The sequence below is a fragment of the Zonotrichia leucophrys genome, chromosome 18 (genome assembly GCF_028769735.1).
Source record: "Zonotrichia leucophrys gambelii isolate GWCS_2022_RI chromosome 18, RI_Zleu_2.0, whole genome shotgun sequence".
NCBI lineage: Eukaryota > Metazoa > Chordata > Aves > Passeriformes > Passerellidae > Zonotrichia > Zonotrichia leucophrys.
This window is the reverse complement of record NC_088187.1, coordinates 6756103-6776432: the sequence shown is the minus strand read 5'-3', so window position 1 is coordinate 6776432 and position 20330 is coordinate 6756103. Positions and strand designations below refer to the sequence as shown.

Here is a 20330-nt window from a genome sequence, read left to right as displayed (position 1 = left end):
TCACAGCCGAAAATCTGAGACAGCAAAATCCTCACAACTGACCTACATAAACCTGCTTCAGAGACCTGCCTGAATCGACTTTGCAGTCATTTTAACTTCCATACATGAGCAGTCAGTCCAATGACTCCAGTACAGCTTAAAATTGCCAAGATTAAGTTTAAGAAGTTTAGTCAACTGTATAAAAATAGGAATGGAATTCAAATAAGGGCGGTAAATATCAAACCCCTTCATTTTAGTGAGCTACAGGAGCTTTGAATGGAAACACCTACAATAAAAAAAATGGGTGCTGCAGCCAAAATTTTCATCTGTTTTGAATGACCCAACAATGTACACAGCAGAGTGATGTTCTGCTTCTGTCTCAAATACACCCTACTATATGAAACCATTTCCCTGGGGATCAAACAGACTATGCCAAATTCTGCCTGATCCAAACACCACCTCAGTCTGCAGAAATATTCCAATTGATTTCAGTGGGCAGGCCCATATTGGCATCTATTCAACTATATTGAACTAAGTTTTCCTGGGAGCTGCAGGAGCCAATATGGTCATAATGACTTCAAAACCAAGCATGAAGGCCACTGCCAGTCAAATCACATCACAGAGAGGAAATGACAGCAGAATTAATTCATTATTATTTATCTAGATTTAAAAAACCATCCAGTTTCCAAATTCACTACTGTGTTTTACAGGTGAAGGAAACTTCCAAGGTACCTTTGATCTTTCACAGATTTTTCAGCCTGAGTCATGAACTACTTATTTATCACAGGTGACTGAAATAATTATAAGGTTTGCATGAGGATGATAAGCTTACTAAAAACATGCACAAAATTTAATATATTTGGGAATTTTGGCTATCTGCTAGCAGCCAACATCAACTACCTATTTTTCTGTCATTAAACTCATATTAAAGTCTGATGGATCATCAGCAGGAATTAAACATGAGCTTGCCCTTAGGATTTGGCATTCTCTCATCACCAATTCAGTTCTTTGCTGACCTAGTGGTCAACACACCCTTTTACAACAGGTCATCTCACTTGCTTGTGACATTTATTTCTCCACAGGTGATGCCATAATTTCAAGGGAACTAGTTTGGGAACAAGGATGACTGTGTAAATATAAAAGACAAGGTCTCTCTGGGGGTTTATTATGTTCTAGATTGAGATGTTACTGTAACAAATTATTTGAGAAAATCCAAAAGAGAATTCACAGGTAAATCCATGGAAAACATTAATCTGTTTGAGTAAAGGAGTTTAGTAAACATCAGTGGAAATCTTTACTGAGCATTTCCTAGGTGTGCTTACATACATCTAGACTAGAGATAGATAATGCTACTCATACCTTCTATAATCCCAGAAGAGGAGATATTAATCTCGTTTTTAGTAAGGCCTAAAGAAGAGAATTGCGTAGAATACTTAAGCATTAAAATGAAACTCAGCATTCTGCAAACCTGTCAGGGAAAGGATTTCCTCCTGCTGTACAGCCCCATCAATATATATGAGAACTCTTGTCCATAAACCTTGAATGACAATGCCTCATGTCCAGCCTCACTGTTCTCAGTGGGCAGATAATAGCAATTAATTTGATAGAATCCTGAATCTCTTTGTAAGCCATAAGAAGAGATGGAGTAAACATCAGCAGACACTGCTGCAGTGCAAAGAGCACTTGCACTACCCTGGAAACCAGCAAAATAAACACAAGCATCACACTGACTATTGAGTGCCTGCAGTCTAATTCTTCCTTTCAAAACAGAGATGATTTTGTCCCATCCATTTGCTCTGAAGCACTCAAGAATTTCTTGATCTGCCACAATTAAATACCATCAGGTATATTTGAAACCTGGGAGTTCCACACATTTCTCAGAGACTATGGGAATAACATAGCCCCGTAGTTTCTTCTCTTCAAGATGGTTTCCTTCCCCATTCAGAGATCCAGGCATCCTCCTTTTGCTAGAATCCACACAAAGGTGCATTTTACAAGTATGCCCTTGTTTGCCCCAAGTATGGCCAGGTTTGAGAACTGTTTACAAACCAATCTGTTCCCAAACTATTCTGCATGCATCCCCCCCTGGAGGGTTTGTAATATGACCTCCGCACATCTGCCAGGAGCTGGGAGATCAGTTTGGTACCCAAAGCATCTTCCTCCCTCCCCCTTTCCTCTGCCTTGCCGTGATCATCGAAGGCATCCGCAGTGGAAGCGGTCGCACCTGCTCACACCTGCCCTGAGCCCCTGTCCCCTCCCTTCTTCCACGGCAGCCCGAGCCATCCCGGCGGGCGGCGCGGCCCGGGGCAGCCCCCGGCCCCTGCCTCTGCCAGCGCTGCCTTGCTGTGCCCAATCTCCCCATCCGCCGCCAGGAAACCAGGCTTTCCCCGCGCCAGGTGCGCCTCTTTTTAATTTTTTTTCCAGGAGAGCAAAATCAAATCGGCCGCACATTTAAACACAAGTGAGCAACACTCTCTGGAATGCAGCAGACAGCCCGGCGAGCCCGTGGCAGGTCGGTCGGTCGGTCGGTCGGGCGTGCCCCTCCGTGTGCCCCCGCTCCGGCCGGCCCGGTCCCGGCGCAGAGCGGCCCCGCCGCCGCCGCCCGCGCAAGCGCCGCCTCCGCGGCGGAGCGCGCCCCCAGCCCGCGCCCGTGCGCGCCGCCGCCCCAGCCCCGCCGTGCCCGCCGCTGCCGCCCGCGGCCCCCGCAGCAGCGGCTGCAGCCCGGGGACATGGCGGAGTAGCTGTGGTCCGCGGAGCAGGGGGAGCGCCGAGCAGCTATGGTACCTCCCGACAGCTGAGGTGGAGGTAGGCGGTGGCAGCCGACCGCTCGCAGCTTGACCTCGATTTGTTTTTGGAACTGCGGGCTGGAGCGGCACGTCCGGTGATCTGGGAGGGATAATAACCAGGAGGATATCTGGGGGTAAGTAAGTGAGCGATTGCCCCAAAACTGGTGCTGCTATTTTTTTTTTTTTTTTTTTTTTTTTTTTTTTTGTGGCCGGGGGAGGGAGGGGAAGCTATGCAGAACTGATGTACCCGGGGAATGCTATCAGATATGCACTGCAGCGCAGGCACTTCGCTAACTCTCGCTTAGAGCCTCCCGGTGCCCTTCTGCCACCAACCTGACAGAAGTTTGGGTCTGAATGTCTTTTCCTTCTTGTTTAAATAAGTTTTAAAATACTGGCGTCCTCAGCCAAGCCGGGCGATGCGCACAAGCCGCGCTTGATGCGGACTCCGCGCTTGGTGCCGTTCGCATTGGGACACACACACATGCACACGCACACACGCAGGCACACACACACCCCTCCTCCGCTGCCATCCAGCCCCGTTCGCACTCGCGGGGGGCTGCGGGGGTGCATCCCGGGGCAGGGCGCTCGGTGCGCGGGGCAAGCCCGACCCCTGCAGTCGCTCGGCGGAGCCGCCGCGGCGCGCCGGGATTGCGGCGGGGCCGGAGCCGGGGCTGCGCGCTCCGAGCGCGGCGGGGATGGCGGGGCTTGCCGCCGGTATTAATCTCTTTCCGCTCATTCTGTAGCAGCAGCAGCAGCAGCAACAGGAGGGGAATCCCCCCCTCCCTCCGCCGCTTCCTTGCCCGGCATGCCGGCACTGCCCCGCTGAGACGTGCAGAGTTTTGGGGTTAATTTGCGCCTGGCCGCCCCTGGAATAGAGAGACTCTCCGGATATCGGATCGGTCGGGGTTTGTTGTCTATGTCGTGTTGGGAAATCTGGTGGAATTTTTTCTCGCTCGAGGAGGAAGAGCCCGGTGTTGGCAGTTGGCTTCGTGATCTTTTTTGGAGGGCGAAGAAAGGGAAGGGATCTCGCTTGAGCCGTGCGGAGAGAGAGCTCGGACATGTGTTGTCAGCACATCTGGGGAATACAGTCTGCAAGTCCGAAAGGAAATTTGCTGGGATCGTTCAAACTGCGATATTGATCTTTGTTATTTTTTTTCGCCGAGGGATGCACTTGGCATGAGAATCGGAGGATGGAAATTGTTTGGGAGGTGCTTTTTCTTCTGCAAGCGAATTTCATCGTCTGCATTTCAGGTATGCGGCAAGCACAGAAAGGGCAAGGGAGCGGGGGGGAGATACCGTACGGGGTTCCCAAGTGTCCCCTTATTAAGGGGCAAGAGGAACAGTTAAACCCAGGTCAAAACTGTAGTTGAAAAATCCATGGATGATGTAGTGTGAGTGGGTTGTGACAGAAATCGACTCTCATCACTTCCCTCTCCCACATAATTCCAATACGTGTGTCTTAATTATCATTCATTGGTTGCGGTAGACAATACGGTGTACTGATAAAGAAGATGCTTATAATTCCAGTGTACCTGATCGAGATAATTATTTGCAGCATTGCCGTGATCCCAGAATTTCATATCTTTTGAAGTTCTTAAGCTTGGCTGATGTGCAGATCCTGAAGGGCTTGTGGTTTGTTAATGGAGTTGTCAAGTTCTGGTGCCACGATTCAGGGTCTGCAAAGGGTAACAGTAAAGTGTCTCTGCTTTTAAAATGAGCTGTAGTGTGTCTGTGCTGTGAATTTTTTTTTTCTTAAAAAAAAAAGTCCCATTCAGGGAGCCTCTGTGCTGGCTGGGATTTACAGCTTTATTTTAAGCTTGCAAAGATTGCTCTCCTTTCAATATGTAGAAGGTAAGGTCATTTCAGTTGTCACCAGAGCTTGTCCAATTAATGAATAGGCATGGCTAGTTGTCTAGCATAAAGGATTTGAACAATTTATTCTCGGGGAATACTCTCTTTGACTGCAAAACCCCCTGTTAATTTGTCATGTCGCTCATGCTGGAATAATTACATTGCAGGAGGCAGGGGTGGTGAGGTGGCCAGTTTTCTGGTTCGGGACATTTCGGGGAGCCCCCCCCATGGGTGTGCAGGCTGCCTGCATCTCCCACTGCCCCACTTCCCACAGGCTGCCTCTGCCCTCTAGCCATTGCGTAAGTCCAGAAATGGGAACACAAGCAGCACAAGCAAGATGCTGCCGGAGGGAGATCCGGGGTGCTGGTGGCCATCTCAGTGTCCAGCCTGGATGTCCGTAAGGAGAGGCAGCTCCAGAGCTCTCCTGGGACCATGCAGAGATTGGCCTGGGCTGTGTCCCAGCCGCAGCCCCCTGGCAGCACCTCCCAGTTTATCCACCCCTCGAGCCCCCGGGCTGGGCACACATCAGCGCTGGGGGCTCAGCATCCCTGTTAATTTGTCCTGCCTGCACCTGCCCCAAAGCTCCTTTATTCCTGAGCAAATAACATCGCTGTCAGCCCACAGTGTGCGTCAGCCTTCCTTTTATCCCTGCAGACTGGCACCATCTGCCACTAGGCACGCGGGTGACACTGCCAGCACCCCAGGCTGACCTTCCACGGGTGCCCATTGGTGCCATCAGAAAAATCCTCTCTCTCGCTTGTTAGAACAGCAAAACCTGCTGCCTCTTGTCGCTGAAATCTCACACTTATCTATTTAGCTCAGTGGGATGTGCCGCCTGTCCAGTGCTCCTCAGATCAGGTACTTTTTAAAGTACCACGGTGAGAATAGCAAACTGCAGCTCAGCGCTCTCTTGGCCATTGTGACAGTAACATCCTGAGACAGAAAGAAGCTGTCCCAGTCTGTGCAGCTGCTTGTGCCATGCATTTAGCTGTCAGCGTTCCTTGAGCTCCCGCCCTCCTTCTCTTTTCCAACCGGGGAGCCCAGGCTTCTGAACCAGTGGCATCAGTCCTGCAGGGGCTCCCATCGCTCTCCATCTCCCTCTAGCACTAATACCTGATACTGTACACACTCACGCCGTGTTTGCTTGCTTTTCCTCTTTTTTTCTTCCTTTTTCTCTTTTTTCTTCCTTTTTTTTTTTGTTTTGGAGGGAATAAAGGGAGTGAGTGAATGGTGGGATGCTTCTGCCGCATGGTCAAGGCTGTGGTTTCAGATAATTTTGTCCACACAGAGGATGTATACATGCTTCAGTCTTGTTTTCTTTTTTTCTTTTTTCCTGGGGATTTTGGGTTTTTTTTCAGGATTCCTCACTATCTGTCGTCTTGGTAAAAAGGATTAAGATCTGTAGATATCTGAGTGGCGCTAATGCTCTGTATGTTGCCTCTGCCATCCTTTTTACACTGGGTTTTGTAGCAAATTATCTAGCTGGAATGTCTGGATAACAGTGCAAGTAGGAGATGTCATGAAGCCTGTTAAGGGATTGCCTCAGCACAGGATTGCCGATTGTATTTTAGCACTTCAGCACTGGTCATTCATTCAACGTGTTACTTTAAGAACCCACTAGTTGAGCACTAGTGCTGCAAATTACTGAATTACTGCAATGTGAATTAAGGAGTGTGGCAGTATTTTCTTTTTTTTTTTTTTTTTTTCCCTTTCTTATTCATTCAGTTGTTTCAGCAGTGAAGACTCAAGACAGGTCTGCTGTAAGTGGATCTTTCCTGAACATTAGCAAGTGCTTGATTCAGTGTCTGTTTAAACCTGTGATCTTCCTCCTGCTAATTCCAGTGGTTATTTGGATTAGGGCCTGTTAGGGGCTGCTCTTCAAGGGGATAATGTCATTCACTGAATTGAACACTGTTAAGTTCTTTAATCACTATTAATAAAACTTATTAAACACTGGTTCAGTGTTATCTCTTTTGCTGTGTATTTATATAACATTTAAGTATAAATTATGCTGAATGTAGCACTTGTGCTATGTCTCTTATTTAAAATAAGTAATGATGAAGGTATACAGTTGACTCTTTGGTGTCTTGCATTCATAAATTATTGGAGACTTAGTACATGGAAAGTAATGTAATCTATTAAAAAGAGGTGTATATATATTTTCAAAATATTTTATACTTAATTTTTTTATGAGTCAGTTACTTGTGCATAGCAGAGATTGATTGTTTTGGAAGAAATTATACTGAGATTTAGAAATTTTATTTTTTTTTTATTACTGGCTCTTCCATGTGTTTGGGAAGTAATTTATCTGTGAACTTTGGGAACAATATTTTTATTTTCTTGGCATACTGAATTAAGGCTTTTGCTACTTGGAATTGCTTGTTTGAAAAGAGAATCTAGTTTCCTTGTGCAGATGCAAATGGGAAATACAAACAGGCTGGAGGACCACAAAAACCATTTCTTTCCTTTAGACAAAAATGAAAGCCTTGGCTTTTCTTCAAAGTCATATTCAGTCCTTTCAGTTGTAGTTTCTGGGAAAAATAGTGATTATTTGTATTATGACTTTTGAGGTTTTGTCCTTCTAATGATATTGTTCAGCATAGAAGGAGCGCAGAGCAAAGGTCGTGAAGATGTCCTGGGGACAGAATGCTGGAATAAGCCCTCACTAGATGTTGTTCCTTTGAAGATGCAGATACTGCTGGCACAGGAATTACACTGTTTGCATGCAGAGAAGATAGGAGTTGTATGATGTCCAGAATTTCCTTCCTGAGTAATAATACCACCAAATATGAACTAGCATCAGTGTTCTTAGGTGGCTGTCACCTTTGCTTACACAAAAATTTGTATGAGCCACAAGGAAGGTTTTTTGTGAATTTCAATACTAGTAATCAATTTCAAGAAAAAAAGGCTAGGAAGTTGTTTTCAAAACTTTGCAGGATTCTTGGTTAAATAAGGAAATGAAATTGCGTGAAGTTGTTAAGAAGATTTCCATGTGCATTTTCTGTTAATACATCAACAAAATTATTTCTAAAACCTTCATGGTCAACATATTTGTGCCTTCCTATGAATTGATATACTACCTCTTCTTGGTTTGGCTTCTGGGAACTAATATGGATGAAAGCTGTCTTGTTATTTCGACGTATTTTCATCCTTTGCCATGCTGTCAAGGCACATGTGGCCAAATCCCTTCTGTGGCCTATTGGGCAGCGTACAAGAGCCATAAATCATGTATGGTAAACAACTGAGATGGTGTAAAAAAACCTTCATCTATCCAGGAATTCCAGTATGTATTGAGCATCTGATATGGCATCTCCTGGCACTGAGGACTGGAGGTGGATTTGGAGCACATTGCCACTTCATTTTCTGTCTTGGAGCTTCTGCAGTTTCTGAGCTCTTACTTGGCATAACACAGAGATGCCCTGTATGAACTCTAAATTATGCCAGGGCTGGAATTACTTGTGGAATCATGGTCTGTAAAGTCTGATAACTCATCTTCTCATAGCATTACACAACCCGAGATAATTCAGACAGAAGTATTCTTGTAGACAAGAAGAATATCAAAGCTCTAATGTCCAACATTAGAACAGTGAATGGTTCATTATGTTAGGACAAAAATGTTGAAACAGTGTTAGTTATCCTCAACTAGTGTCACAGGAAATAGCTTCTTCTATCACTTTTTAAAGAAAGATATTTAATATCCTAGGGGAGGGAATATAGCACATACATATAAGTATACACACACATATAAAAGTGGGCACTAGGTATAAAGGAAGGTGTAACATGTAGAAGGTTTCTGGTAACTAAAAACTTTACCCATTACAGTATTTTTTTCCTGCTTTAATACCATCTCCAGAGCCTCATGTCTGTGGGCAAACCCTTCATGTGTGCCTGGAGTTTGTTGATGTTACTGAAAATCCACATGGATTCAGTCAGTCTGCTCACATTCACGGAATGGAGGGACCATAGGTTGGATCCCGACACTCTCAGTTCCTCAGCTCTGGACTGCTTTCTCACTTTGGTGATTTTTTTTTCCACTTTCTCAAAAGGTGTGAAGACGTTTCTGCTTGCAAATTCTATGGAAATAGCCTTTGTAGTCTTCTGTAAATGTCTGCTTTTACCTTCTTTTTTGTGTGTATCTTGTATTTTTTTTTTATTGTTAGTTTTACAACTAGAGCATGACCAGATAGGCACTAAAGTGCTGGAACAACACACGTATTTTTAGCTTATGTTAAGGTAGTGGAAGGGAATGTTTCTGAATAGATTTTGTGCATATTAGGCTGAGCTATTTTCCATCCAATAAACTGGTGGAAAGAAACTGGTTATTGCTGCTATTCTTTTCCAAATCTCAGTGATGTAGATACCCAGTTCTCAAACCTCTTCAATTTGTTGTATTGCCTCATTGCAGTCCAATTGAACTAGATACCAAGTCTCCAAGATAAAATTATTAAAATAAGGAATCAAACTCCACTCAAATTAAGTGCTCTCAATTTAAGGGTGCTCTTTAAAATGCAGCTGAGGCTATCAAGAAGTTTTGCCCTGGACATTTTTGGAAAGTTCTCAGTTTTTAATTCTACAACAGCTAGATTTTAAATATAGCAAGGATTAAAATGGGTTTCCATTTGCATTTTGAATATTCCTTGCATAAGAATGAACAAGGAATTCCTGCTCTTTCTAAAAGATTGGTTTTTTTTCTCTGTTGTTGTTGGTCAAAGTATCACTTTCTTACTTGGTTGAAAGGTTGTAATTCAGCTGAGGAGAGAGTTGCTGTTTTCATCATTGCTGATTGTTTATGACTAAACTTAACATGGCAAAGACTGAAGAGGATGATTGGCTCATCTGGGCTGTTAATAGAGAACTGTATAAAACTGTTCCATCACTATCTCATTACCAGCTCAAGCAGCAGACAAAACTAGATGACAGTCAGTTGTGGACAGTACTGAAATACTGGGATAAGTGTTATTTTTCTCCTGTCTTGTTTTTATCTTTTCTGCACACCATGTTGGGAGGAATAGGAAATAGGGATCAAATTGTAATTGACTGGTTTAAAGGCAACACTGTACAATGGGACTGCATTTCCATTGTAATGCAATCAAAAAGTACAGTTAGCAAAAAAAATTGCACTACGGTAAATGAGTTGAAACATTATTTGTAAATAGATAGGAAATAATTTTTTTCAAAGGATAATAATCTGGCATTTGAGAGAGGAGAGGCTTTACAGCCGAACCTATTTACAGTTGAATTCAAAGTTCTAGAGTATTTTATTGTTGTTTTTAACCATTGATAGTTTAAAAGCTGCCAAGGTCTTTTATTGAAATTTTGTGGAGATAAAATAGCAAGCTATTATTGTCATGAAAATAGAGGGCTGAAACATGGTAAACCTATATCCTGTGTAGTTCCTTTCTGGTGATGTAGTGCTGCATTCATGCACGTGGATGTTGATAAGTGCAAACTTCCAATTTGCCAATTTGGCAGAATTTGTCATGTAGTGCTTAGCAGGTGACAGTTGAGGTAAAGGTAACTTATATTTACATCCACCCTAATAGTCCTTGCAACTCCCAAAAATGTTATAAAGGGCTTTGGTGCTACTGAGATTTGGGCCTTAAAATTGCAAAAATTGAACTGTCAACAATGAGAAAAGCTTTAGATGGCAGGTGTCTGTCCTCCTGTAGACTCCCAGGTAAAGCCCTTCAGATCACAGCCCTAAAATATTAATTTACTTTTACTCATCTTGGGAAATGGAAGTTGATCAGTTTCCACATACACTGCATTCTGAAATCAGTGGTCAGAACTAAAGAAATACTTTCATTGTCAGATGTATGTTTCCCGATGAAAACATTTCTGTTTTGAATTCATGAATCTGTAACATTTGTATTTCTGTAGTAAAAACAGCATTAAATTTAAATGCCCCACAGTTTTTAACTTTTCTGATATTGTTGCCAGAAAAATACCACGGCACCTGTAAGCCACAAATAACTAATTAGGATGTTCTTTTTAGAAAAATACTAAAATAAGCATACAGTCTTTTTCCCTCCGTTTATCATTAGTCCTTAACTTGGTCAAGCTTTAAGTATGGAATGGAAGGAATCGTGCACTGAGTCAACCAAAGCAGCTTCTAAGCACATGCATGGAGGAGGCAGCTAAGCAACGTTATTCTTTTTTTTTTTTCCCCTCTAAATGTGTTGACATCTCTATGTTTTGGAAATAGCATTTGAGTAGATGAATTTAGAGGGAAACGTGGTTTCTGAAAAATCATCCTCTTGTCATTTTTGTGGGTTGTTTCCAATTTAAGTTCCTTCCTGCTGTTAACTACTATACAGCCCTGTTCTGCTTCAGGAATAATCCTAAGAGGATTTTTTGCTTTGCCAGCAGGACTCCTATGGATTATTAATGCTAAAAGAAAAAGATAATGAGTGCCAGTGAAGGGTCTTTTGTACGTGTGACCATGGAAAACAAGTGTTTGGAGTGATGTTGAAGTGGCTGTGTCCTCCAGCAAACCCTGCCATTCCCAGTAGGATGGTGTTTGGGTACTTCAGAGAGCAGGTCAGGAAGGGTTCCTGCTGCCACAGCTCGTTTGTTTGGCAATTTGACATTCTTGGGCTGCTAGAAAAAGCATTAACTTTCATTTGGGCATCATGGCAGAGAAAAGAAACTTCGGTGAAAAAAGTGGTGGTGAAAATTTATACCTGCTGCTAAAAAGGATCACAGCATTTCAGTAGTGTTCCTGGGAGTGAAATTTTTTGCGGAACAAGCTCTTTGTTTCTACATCAGTGGAATGCCACATGCCTTGGAGTTGAGGCTCCTATTTTCCCACGTGGGAAGTGGCAGTTATGGAAGGGAAGGGAAAGGTGTTTGAGTGACCTTATGATTGTCCCCACTGCTGGAAAGAAAAGGAGTTTAACTGACCTTATGCTGGTCTTAATGCTACTTCTGGGTTGTGTGTAAACACTTACTGACAGGAGAGTTCTCTGAATGGGTCTGCTTGTCTTGGTTTTTCTAAGAGTGAAAGGTATGAATGAAAGAGGTTTGCATTACATTTCAGCTTAAAAAAATTTTAAAAGAGTTTTGGTGTCAAACTTGGAGCAGTTTGCAGGGAATACACAGTTCAGGGTCGCATAAGGGCCCTGGTGTGTCCCCTCACGGGCTGGATCCTCCTTCTGTCTTTGCCTTTCTACTACAAGGTGATTTTTACCATCATCATGCATGCAGTGAAGTTATTTTGAGCTACAGTTATGGCATACACAAGAATTAAATAAATTAGAATAAAATTGCTTTCCAGGAGTTAGCATGATATTAAGGAAAAATTCAGATCCATACAAGGGTCCTTCATAAACGCGTGTTATTTAAATTCTGTTTAAATTACTGAGATTCACTCCGTTGGTCTTTTCTGGCTCTGTTTGGGCTGTGAGTAACGAGTGGGTTCCTCCAAGTGCAGCACTTTGCTGCCTCGTGTTTCACATCCCCTCAGTGTGGGTGTAGGTGGCAACACACAGTAAAGGGCACCAGCGATTTCGGTCCTAAATTTTCTCTCTGAAATTAGGTCTCAGCAGCCCAACAGGTTCATTTCTGTACTGCTGGAATTCTTGGATACGTGAATTTGTTTTGAGGTTGAAACCTCACCCCAGGGCATTTTGCCTATCATGTCTAACTCCTCCCATTTTTTATTTTGCGTTATAATCACCTGGATTCAACATATGTGGTGTTTTGGGATATTTCTTTTCACATTCATATTTATAAGCATTATCTTATTGTCATACTGTTTTTTGTACCTGCTAGAAAACAAAGTAATCCATAAGGACTCCACAGTCTCCTTTTGCTTGCCCTGATAATCCTGAGGGTACTGTGTGGCAGTAATTCCAACTGGAATTTCAAGTTATCTGCAGATGCATAATTTTTTATCTTCAGTAGCCCCCCCCAGCACTCTCTTCAAATTGTTAACAATTCATCTTTGCCAGTCTGTAATTGTGCCTTTGCTCTAGAGTCTTAGGTATTTAGCACACTGTGAAACAGGATGAAAAATACAGTAATAAATAATATGATTTATTTTATTAGGTAGCATAAATATAAAAGCTAAAAACTGAGTCATCCTCTTTACATTTTATTCTGATACATAACAGCCAGATTCAGCAAAATGAAAAACTTAAAAGATATGCTTAAGTGTTCTGCTGAATCTGAGTCTTAACATGTAATTGTGTAAGACAACTTAGATTAAGGATGTGCTGAAGCGCTTTGCTGAAGCAAGGAGTAGCAGTGGTGTCATACATGAATAATACAAAATCATAGGAAAAGCCTGGCTAAGATGAGCAAAAATTTTCATAATCTCTCTTTAAATTATACAGTTGTATAGAAAATGGGCTTTTATCTGAATAAAATAATCTCAGTTCTTTATGTGGTAAAGCAAAGATGCAGGATTTTCTAGGGTGATGAACACAGCAAGTGAAACTGTACAATCAGAATTCATATAAACTGGATTGTGTTTTGTTAATTCTCAGTGTATGGATATCCTGAAAGAAAGAGACACCATCTTCCACAATAGTAAACACAAACCAGAAGACTAAAAAGTGAAATTACAAGAGGTGAATTGTAATATGCAGTGCTTTTTATATGTGAGTTTCTGTTCCACTTTCTTCCCAGCACAGATTTTAATTTTCTCTTGATTTGACCTCAAGTCCTAATATAAAGAGGACATTCATTGGAATGGGAACTCACTTGTGGACCAGGAGGTGCCTACAGGAATGTCTGGGACGCCTCTTGCTGGTTCTGTGCAAGCAGCTGGCAGAGTTTAGATTAGATAAGCAGAGTTTAGTCAGACTGAGAGAAAACTGTTTGGGGGGAAAATGTAATTTATTTTACATTGAGGATCCATTCCTCTGTCTGGGACCAAGCAGGGCAAACCTGTCCTCTCCACTGCTGGTGGCATGTTCAGTCTGTGTCAGCAGAAAAGTTCCTCACGTTTCAAATGAGGTAGGGCTTATTCAGAGTATTATGAATCAATTTCTACCATACACAAAAAAGTTTTGTGCTGTTTGTAAAAACAGCTGGACGTCTCTGCAATACATTTACATCATATTTTTGTATTTGGATTACATCTACCAAAGGGCACAGAGCTTGCAGACTTTCTCCTTTCTCTCCTCCAGCCTTTGTCCTACTTTGGTGCTACTTAATGCTTCACAAACAGCAGCATAACTCTCAGAACTCTCCCCTTTTTAGTTCCCTGTTCTGTGTAACTGGGACCTTCTGTGTCTGCTGTGTTTTTATGTTTTTAAATATTTATTCACTTTGCAGTAATAAAAGAGTGTTTCCGACTACAAGGTAGTCAGCATCTTTCTTTTAATGCTCCTGAAAACGAACCTGTGGCTTAGATTTCAGGCCACAGGTAGCAACAGCTGAATTTAAATCCTTTTTGCAAGATGTCTCTTTCAATGGCTTCTTTACTGATATCCTGATAACTGTTGTGGAGGACTAAATGATGAAATGTGTCTGTATTGCTTAATATTGTTACATTACTGATCATTCAAGAATTGGTTCTAGTCTCTGAATACTCCAGAAGTTAACATCTTTGGAATAAAGCATTCTTATATTTAAAACCAGAGTATATGATGTAATACTAGTGCATTATTTTTAAAACTCAAGTTTTTTTGGATGTAACTTTAGCTGATATTATATAAACTGTACAGAAATAATCTCCTGGCATTTGCCTAGGATGACAGTCATCAATTCCTACATATTTATTTAAACTCTTATGTGGAAAAAGAGTATTTGTTTTCGACAATTTTGTGTTGTATATTTTTCCAGGAAAGAAAGAAAGCTTTGCTAATGTAGGCTGAAATGAAATGCAAAATAAAATCTTAAAAAATCAGCTGTTAATTCAGGGAGGTAGTGTGCAGAGGAATTACTCTGCCATAAATGTTGGCCTAGAGTTTAGTTAAGCATGAAGCAGAGATCCCTTGGTAAATAGTCCCATTAGAAAGGTGCCATGACCTCTGCAGTGGGGATGAAGGTGTGGGAGAGGACCATGCTCAGGAGCTTTACTAGTCACGTGTCAGAATGATTTTCAATCACTTTGGTTATTGCTGGATTAAAATTGAGGCTGCAGGGATTAATGGTCTGTTGTTACTAATCCACTAAGCCTCTGTTCCTAGATCTTTTAAATTGACTGAACCTATAGATTGTTAAGTAACTGAGTGATATGGATTTGTAACAGTTTTAACTGTCTTTCTTCATGTTTGGTGTTAGCAGTATCTTATTGTTTATTGCTCTTTGAGACTGATGTTGGCTATTCTTGAATGGAAGTGAACTTTATGCTTTTTTATTTCCCCTATTCTATAGCATAGTAAGAGTGTTTCCCTTACTAATTTGCATTTCTAATAAATGTGGATGAAATGTTACATTGTTTAGATATGAGCTGGCATTAGTAGAAACTAAAATAAGAAGTACAGAAATGAAATGTTGGATTTACTGTGTGGTACAACTCTCCCTAACTGTTAAAACATCCCCTATGTCCCTTCAGTCTATCTGCCATTAACAGGGGTGGTTGTCACCACCACCCTATTGTACTTCACCAGTAGGGTTTTTTTGCCTTTGTTTTCTCTGCAGAAGTTATGAAACAGTATAGTTTTGTGTTTTAACTGTACTTGGAATAATCTATTTGGAAAATGAAAGTAATGTCTCTTTGTAACTTGCATAAATTAATAACCCATTAAAATCACTGAAAAATAATGCATTTGTGATTCAAATGGTCAGTATTTAGTAAAATTTTATTATTATTAAATTACTACGAGTGTATTCTACATCTTTATACTAGCATACCGCAAGGTAATATGCCTTTAACATTATAATTGACTTAAACTCTGCCAGGGAATTCCTGGGATTAAAATAAACCCTTTATCTCCTGCAACCATCTCTGTTTCTGAACCCTGGTGACTTGGCTTATTCTTTTGCCTTCTGGTTATCTCAGTTAATAGTATGTCTTGATTAAGGACTGCAAGGCGCTTTTACATCTGTTCTTGTCACAAAGCTTTGTGATAAAGTAGGCCAAAGATACCTCACCATGCAAACTATGGACCTCCTGTCATGTACGTCTTTCCCTACAGATTTAATAGTGTGTTCAAATAAACCTGGGACTGTGGAAGTAAACCCAAAGCACTGAAATGAATTTCTGGCAAGCTTTCTTGAGGAAGAAGAAATTAATAATATAAGACTGAAATGTATATGACTCAATGAATAAAATGAAGGTTTTGTCCTATCAGCTATAAGGAAATACTGTCTTACTTTTTTGTATAGGCAATACTTTATGTAAATCAGCTTAACTCAAAAATGCTGTTCTAGTTCATTAACAAAGTAGTGAGCCCAGAGTTTGGATCCTGCAGGTTCAGGTCCTGGGATGTGGCATTTTTCCAGGCATTTTGGTGAGCCTGATATGCTCACTAGCTCTGTTAACCTGAATGTTTATTGCCTGGTTAAATCCAGGTTCAAGACTGACTTAAATATTGTAACTCTTGCAAAATAAATATGTAGTCTGCTCATTTCTGGGAATTTGTTTCTATAGCAGTCTTACATAGAAAACCCAATTATTGATGGTCCATTTTTCTAAAGCTTCTGCCATCTTGTGCACTTTTAGTATTCCTGTTTTTTTTTCTCAGTTGCTCTTAGAGGCAATATTAACAGATGGCATGCATTGCTCATTAAATCTGCATCTACACCTCTCCAAGGACTGCAAAAGATGTTGGGAAACACACTATGTTACTGTAGTGATAGCTTAGAAGCCTGGAACTTACTGTGCTGTTCCTACGCAGTTTTCACTATCAGTGGATTTAGAGCTGTTGCTATAGACTATAAATACGTTAGTGAAATTATTCTAACTTAGCCAGGTATGTATATCCATCTCCCTCATTTTTTCCTTCTGCATCTGAAATGAATTTCCATTTTCCTGGTGGCCACTAGTAGTAAATCTGCTCTCAAATCAGCCCTTTCTGAAATAGCCTTTTGTAGTGCTTTTTTCATTGGGATATTAATATGTTATTTTAAACCCCTTGTCTAATTGTCTTCAACAATGCAGAAATGTTGAGCCCCTAAATGTGATATGAGATCCATACTGCCACTTAGAACTAAACAATTCTGTGAAAGGGATCATTAAACTCATCATAGACATCTTTTTAAAAAACTCTGGTTTGACACTGATAAAAGAACAAAAGCAAATTCTCACAGGTTGAGTAAAATGTCTGTGTTTCTTCCGTACTTGCTGTATTTGAGCTTGGGCAGTGTCATAGTCAACAGCTCTTCCCTTTAACCTAAATGACTTCTTGCTGGACATAAAACCTATATATCTGTAGCCTTTAGTGGCCCACTGCCACTTCCCTGTCACCTGAGCTGCTTTTCCTTTGCCTTGAGGTCACTTCTTGCTGTTCTGTCCCCAGTTGTGACACTGTGAGGAGGTGAAATACAGAGATGTTCCATTGTCTGACCCTGGATGTGTCTTTGCCAAAGAGGCTCACTCTAATGTGAGTCAAAAGGGCTTCATGCCAGTGTGGAATTCACCTTCCATACGTTTCTAAATTGATGGGGAGAGATGCAGATAAGAATTCTCATTTTGTCTTCTTGATTGCTCTGATTTGGAACTAATGGGGTCTGACTGGCAATCCCAAACACATCAATATAACCAGAAACTTAGTGCTCCCTTCTTGTTCCTCTGAAGCTTTTATTTTCTTTGGTAAAGTGCTGGATCAGAAAGGTTAAGTTATTGATGATTCCATGATTCATGGAGAGTTAGGATTTAGTTCACATTCATTTCATAGTTGACCCATGTTAGGGATAAGGAAGCTCAAATGCATTAAGTGGAAATGAAATCTAGCCCTACCATTTTTACACAAAGAAAACAACCCTTCTTTGTTTGATGTAGGCACAGCAAGGAGTAAAAATCAAGTAATCTCTCATAGAATTCTACATTTGTTGTTTATGATTTTTTGTTTTCTTATGTTCTGAAAACAAAGGCTGAATAAAAAGGTATTTTAAATCAAATACCAGCTTCAATAAAGGCCTACAAAATACTGTTTAGGCAGTTCCTCAGATGAAGTTAGCCTGGTTTGTATTAATTTAGTTTGTTTGTTTGGAAGATGCTGAAGTGAATCCAATTAAACCAATCTAAATCTCTTCAGTACAATTTCCAGTCATAGACAAGAGGATTGTCTACCTTATATGCACATTTTTTCCTGGCAATTCACAATTTACTCAGGGAGATCTGCAATATGAAGGAGCCATCTAAAGTAGCAACAAGAAAATAAAGAGATTTTTTTAAGTCCCCAGTGGGATAGTGAAGAGTGGAATAAAGTGTTCCTTCATACACAGTTAATAGAAATTGTGTCCCTAAGCAGGATTAATACAGCATTAATTAATATTGTTAATTATTGAAATGCCAGTGATGGGGTTTTTGTCAGGAGCGCAGCAGGATTGATCCTGTTTCCTAAAGGTGCAATATAGGAAATGTATCAGTGCTCCATAATTTCAAGTAATAAACATGAGAATTGAAGGTGCTCCACTGAGTAACTGGAATACTTTAACTGTGCTTAGTTCTTCAGGAGTCTTGCTTCTGATCCCAGTAAAGCCAGACAACTGAAGTTGTCACCACTAACTTTTGCTCTACCAAAATTGGACTGTGGGGCAGCAAGTGACTTTCACATAAGGTATTTCAAAACTTAGGCAGTGTGAAGTGATTGACTTTCATTCCTGAGCATAATTTTCTCCTCACCATTGTCTGTCATTGCTTGCACCCCAACCCTGTATTCTGCATTAAGAGAGAAGAAGGACATGGGGAGATCAGTGAGGGATCCCCCTTACTGAGGAACTAAGAGTATTTGGTTGTGGAGGTTTAAGTAGAAGAGTGGAGAAACAGATAAAAGAATGAGATACAGATTAATAGGGAGAATGCAAGTAATGGAAGATAGCACTGAGATTGGGTGTTCCATATTGTACTTCACCAGAAGCAAATGAGAAAGAGCATTGATGACAGTCCACTTTCCTAAGTGCTTTTGGTTCTGCTCCTAAATAGTTAGGAATTGGATTGTTAGCTCCCATAGGAACAAAATCTCTTTGTCTGAAGAGTCACAGAGATAGAGGTGTAGAGACCCTGACTGTTCAGTCATCAAATCTTGATCATTTTTTTAAAACCTTTTACTCAGAGCACAGAAGCTGCCAGAATACTTGAAGACAGAATTGTTAATAACTTAAATGCTGAAGTTCTTCACTGTGTTGCTGTTGACCTTTGAAGAGTCTGACTGCTTACTGAGATTATTTCATTAGTATTTGCACATTGACTTCCTGCCAAAAAGTCAATCTGCTTTTCCTTTGCATGGTTTTGTTGTTTTGAAGGTCTTCAGCTGCGGAATAAAATCTGCTATGTAACAAAGAGCTGACAGAATCAGATGCTTGCCAGTGAAAGCCTTCCCAGGTACAGCTCTGGTGAGGCTGAAATATTGCAAGTGTTTTATGTGGCCTCCTTTCCTTGTGCCTTACCTAACATCCCTATTCCTGAAGAAAGGCAGCAGTTGATTTTAGTTCCCACTGTCCCCAAGAGAATCTTCTGCTTGCTATCTACAGGGTAGAATTTATGTGAACTTGGGACCTTGACTTTGCTTTTGTTCTTTCATCAGCCTCAAAACAGGTTTGTTTTTTGTTTTTTTTTTAAAGATGTCAGTGATGAGCTTAATGATCCCTCTCCTAGAGTTGTTTAGTTATAAGTGACATTATGGACCTCATGTCATATTTAGGTGCTCAGAATTTGTGCATTGTTGAAGACAATTAGATAAGGAGTTTAAAATGATTTGTAATATCCCAGTGAATAAAACACTAGAAAAGGCTGTTTCAGGAAGGGCTGATTTCAATTCATTTCATAGGCAGAACAAAAAATGAGGAAGATGGATGTATGTCATCTTTTCTTTTTATTCTCTTTCCATGGTTTCCTCCCCAAAAGGAGAGGAAGGTCAGAATGTCGCCTGAAAGATCTGGATGAAGCTATCAACTTCCCATAGGCAGTTCAAGATGTCTGAAACATGAATGTCCTGTTTATTGAGCCTACAGGGCTGAGGTCAGTTTTATTTATGATAGAAAAAAATTGATGATCCTGTCAAATATTTGGAGCCTAGAGGACGAAGGTATGTTTTATAACTTACCATTAGGCCCTGGGTTCCATCCTTTAGTCTGCTGGCAAGGCCTGCATTCCACAAGGGATGCACTAAAGTAATTCTCATGTTCCAGTCCAGTGGAGTAAACAAACAGCTGCAATCTGCAAATGTTGCAGAATCAGGATGAATTTCAAGGAGAGCCCAATTAGAAGCATATGAAGGCAGCCTGGCCAGTCTCTCTGGAATAGGGAATGCTTGACTGTGGGTATTCATCTGGTGCCTGACAGGATGGAACTCTCCTCCTAATTGGAGCTTTTGGATGCTACTACAGCCTAAATGATATTCTGCACAGTAAGTCAGCATAGCTCCACTGATCTTTCTAAATATACACCTGAGTTGTCCTAGCTAGAGACTGCCTCTTCCTAGAGGTGAGAGCAGTAAGCATTACTGGTCTGTTATTGCTAGGTTAATGCAGCAGAAGCTCTGGCTTGGGAGATTCCTAAACCTCTATCTGTTATGGCAGGAAGGTTTAAAATGAAGGATCTCTCTTTGCTGCCTATTTCTGTGGGGTTTTTTCCAACGTTTTGCTGCTTACTGGTTG

At 41.1% G+C, this 20330-nt stretch overlaps 1 protein-coding gene across 2 annotated transcripts in view; it reads left to right on the top strand.

Moving 5' to 3' along the window:
* The first annotated feature begins 2632 nt into the window (after positions 1 to 2632).
* Positions 2633 to 20330, top strand: part of CA10 (carbonic anhydrase 10) — a 148131-nt gene continuing 130433 nt past the window's right edge. Inside the window, exons 1-2 of one of the 2 annotated variants that reach the window (XM_064728695.1) lie at positions 2633 to 2899; positions 3509 to 4016. In XM_064728695.1, the coding sequence (XP_064584765.1) occupies positions 3956 to 4016 (61 nt within the window). In that variant the 5' untranslated portion in view covers positions 2633 to 2899; positions 3509 to 3955. The remainder of the gene's footprint in view (positions 2900 to 3508; positions 4017 to 20330) is intronic. The other variant, XM_064728696.1, reaches the window with a different exon arrangement.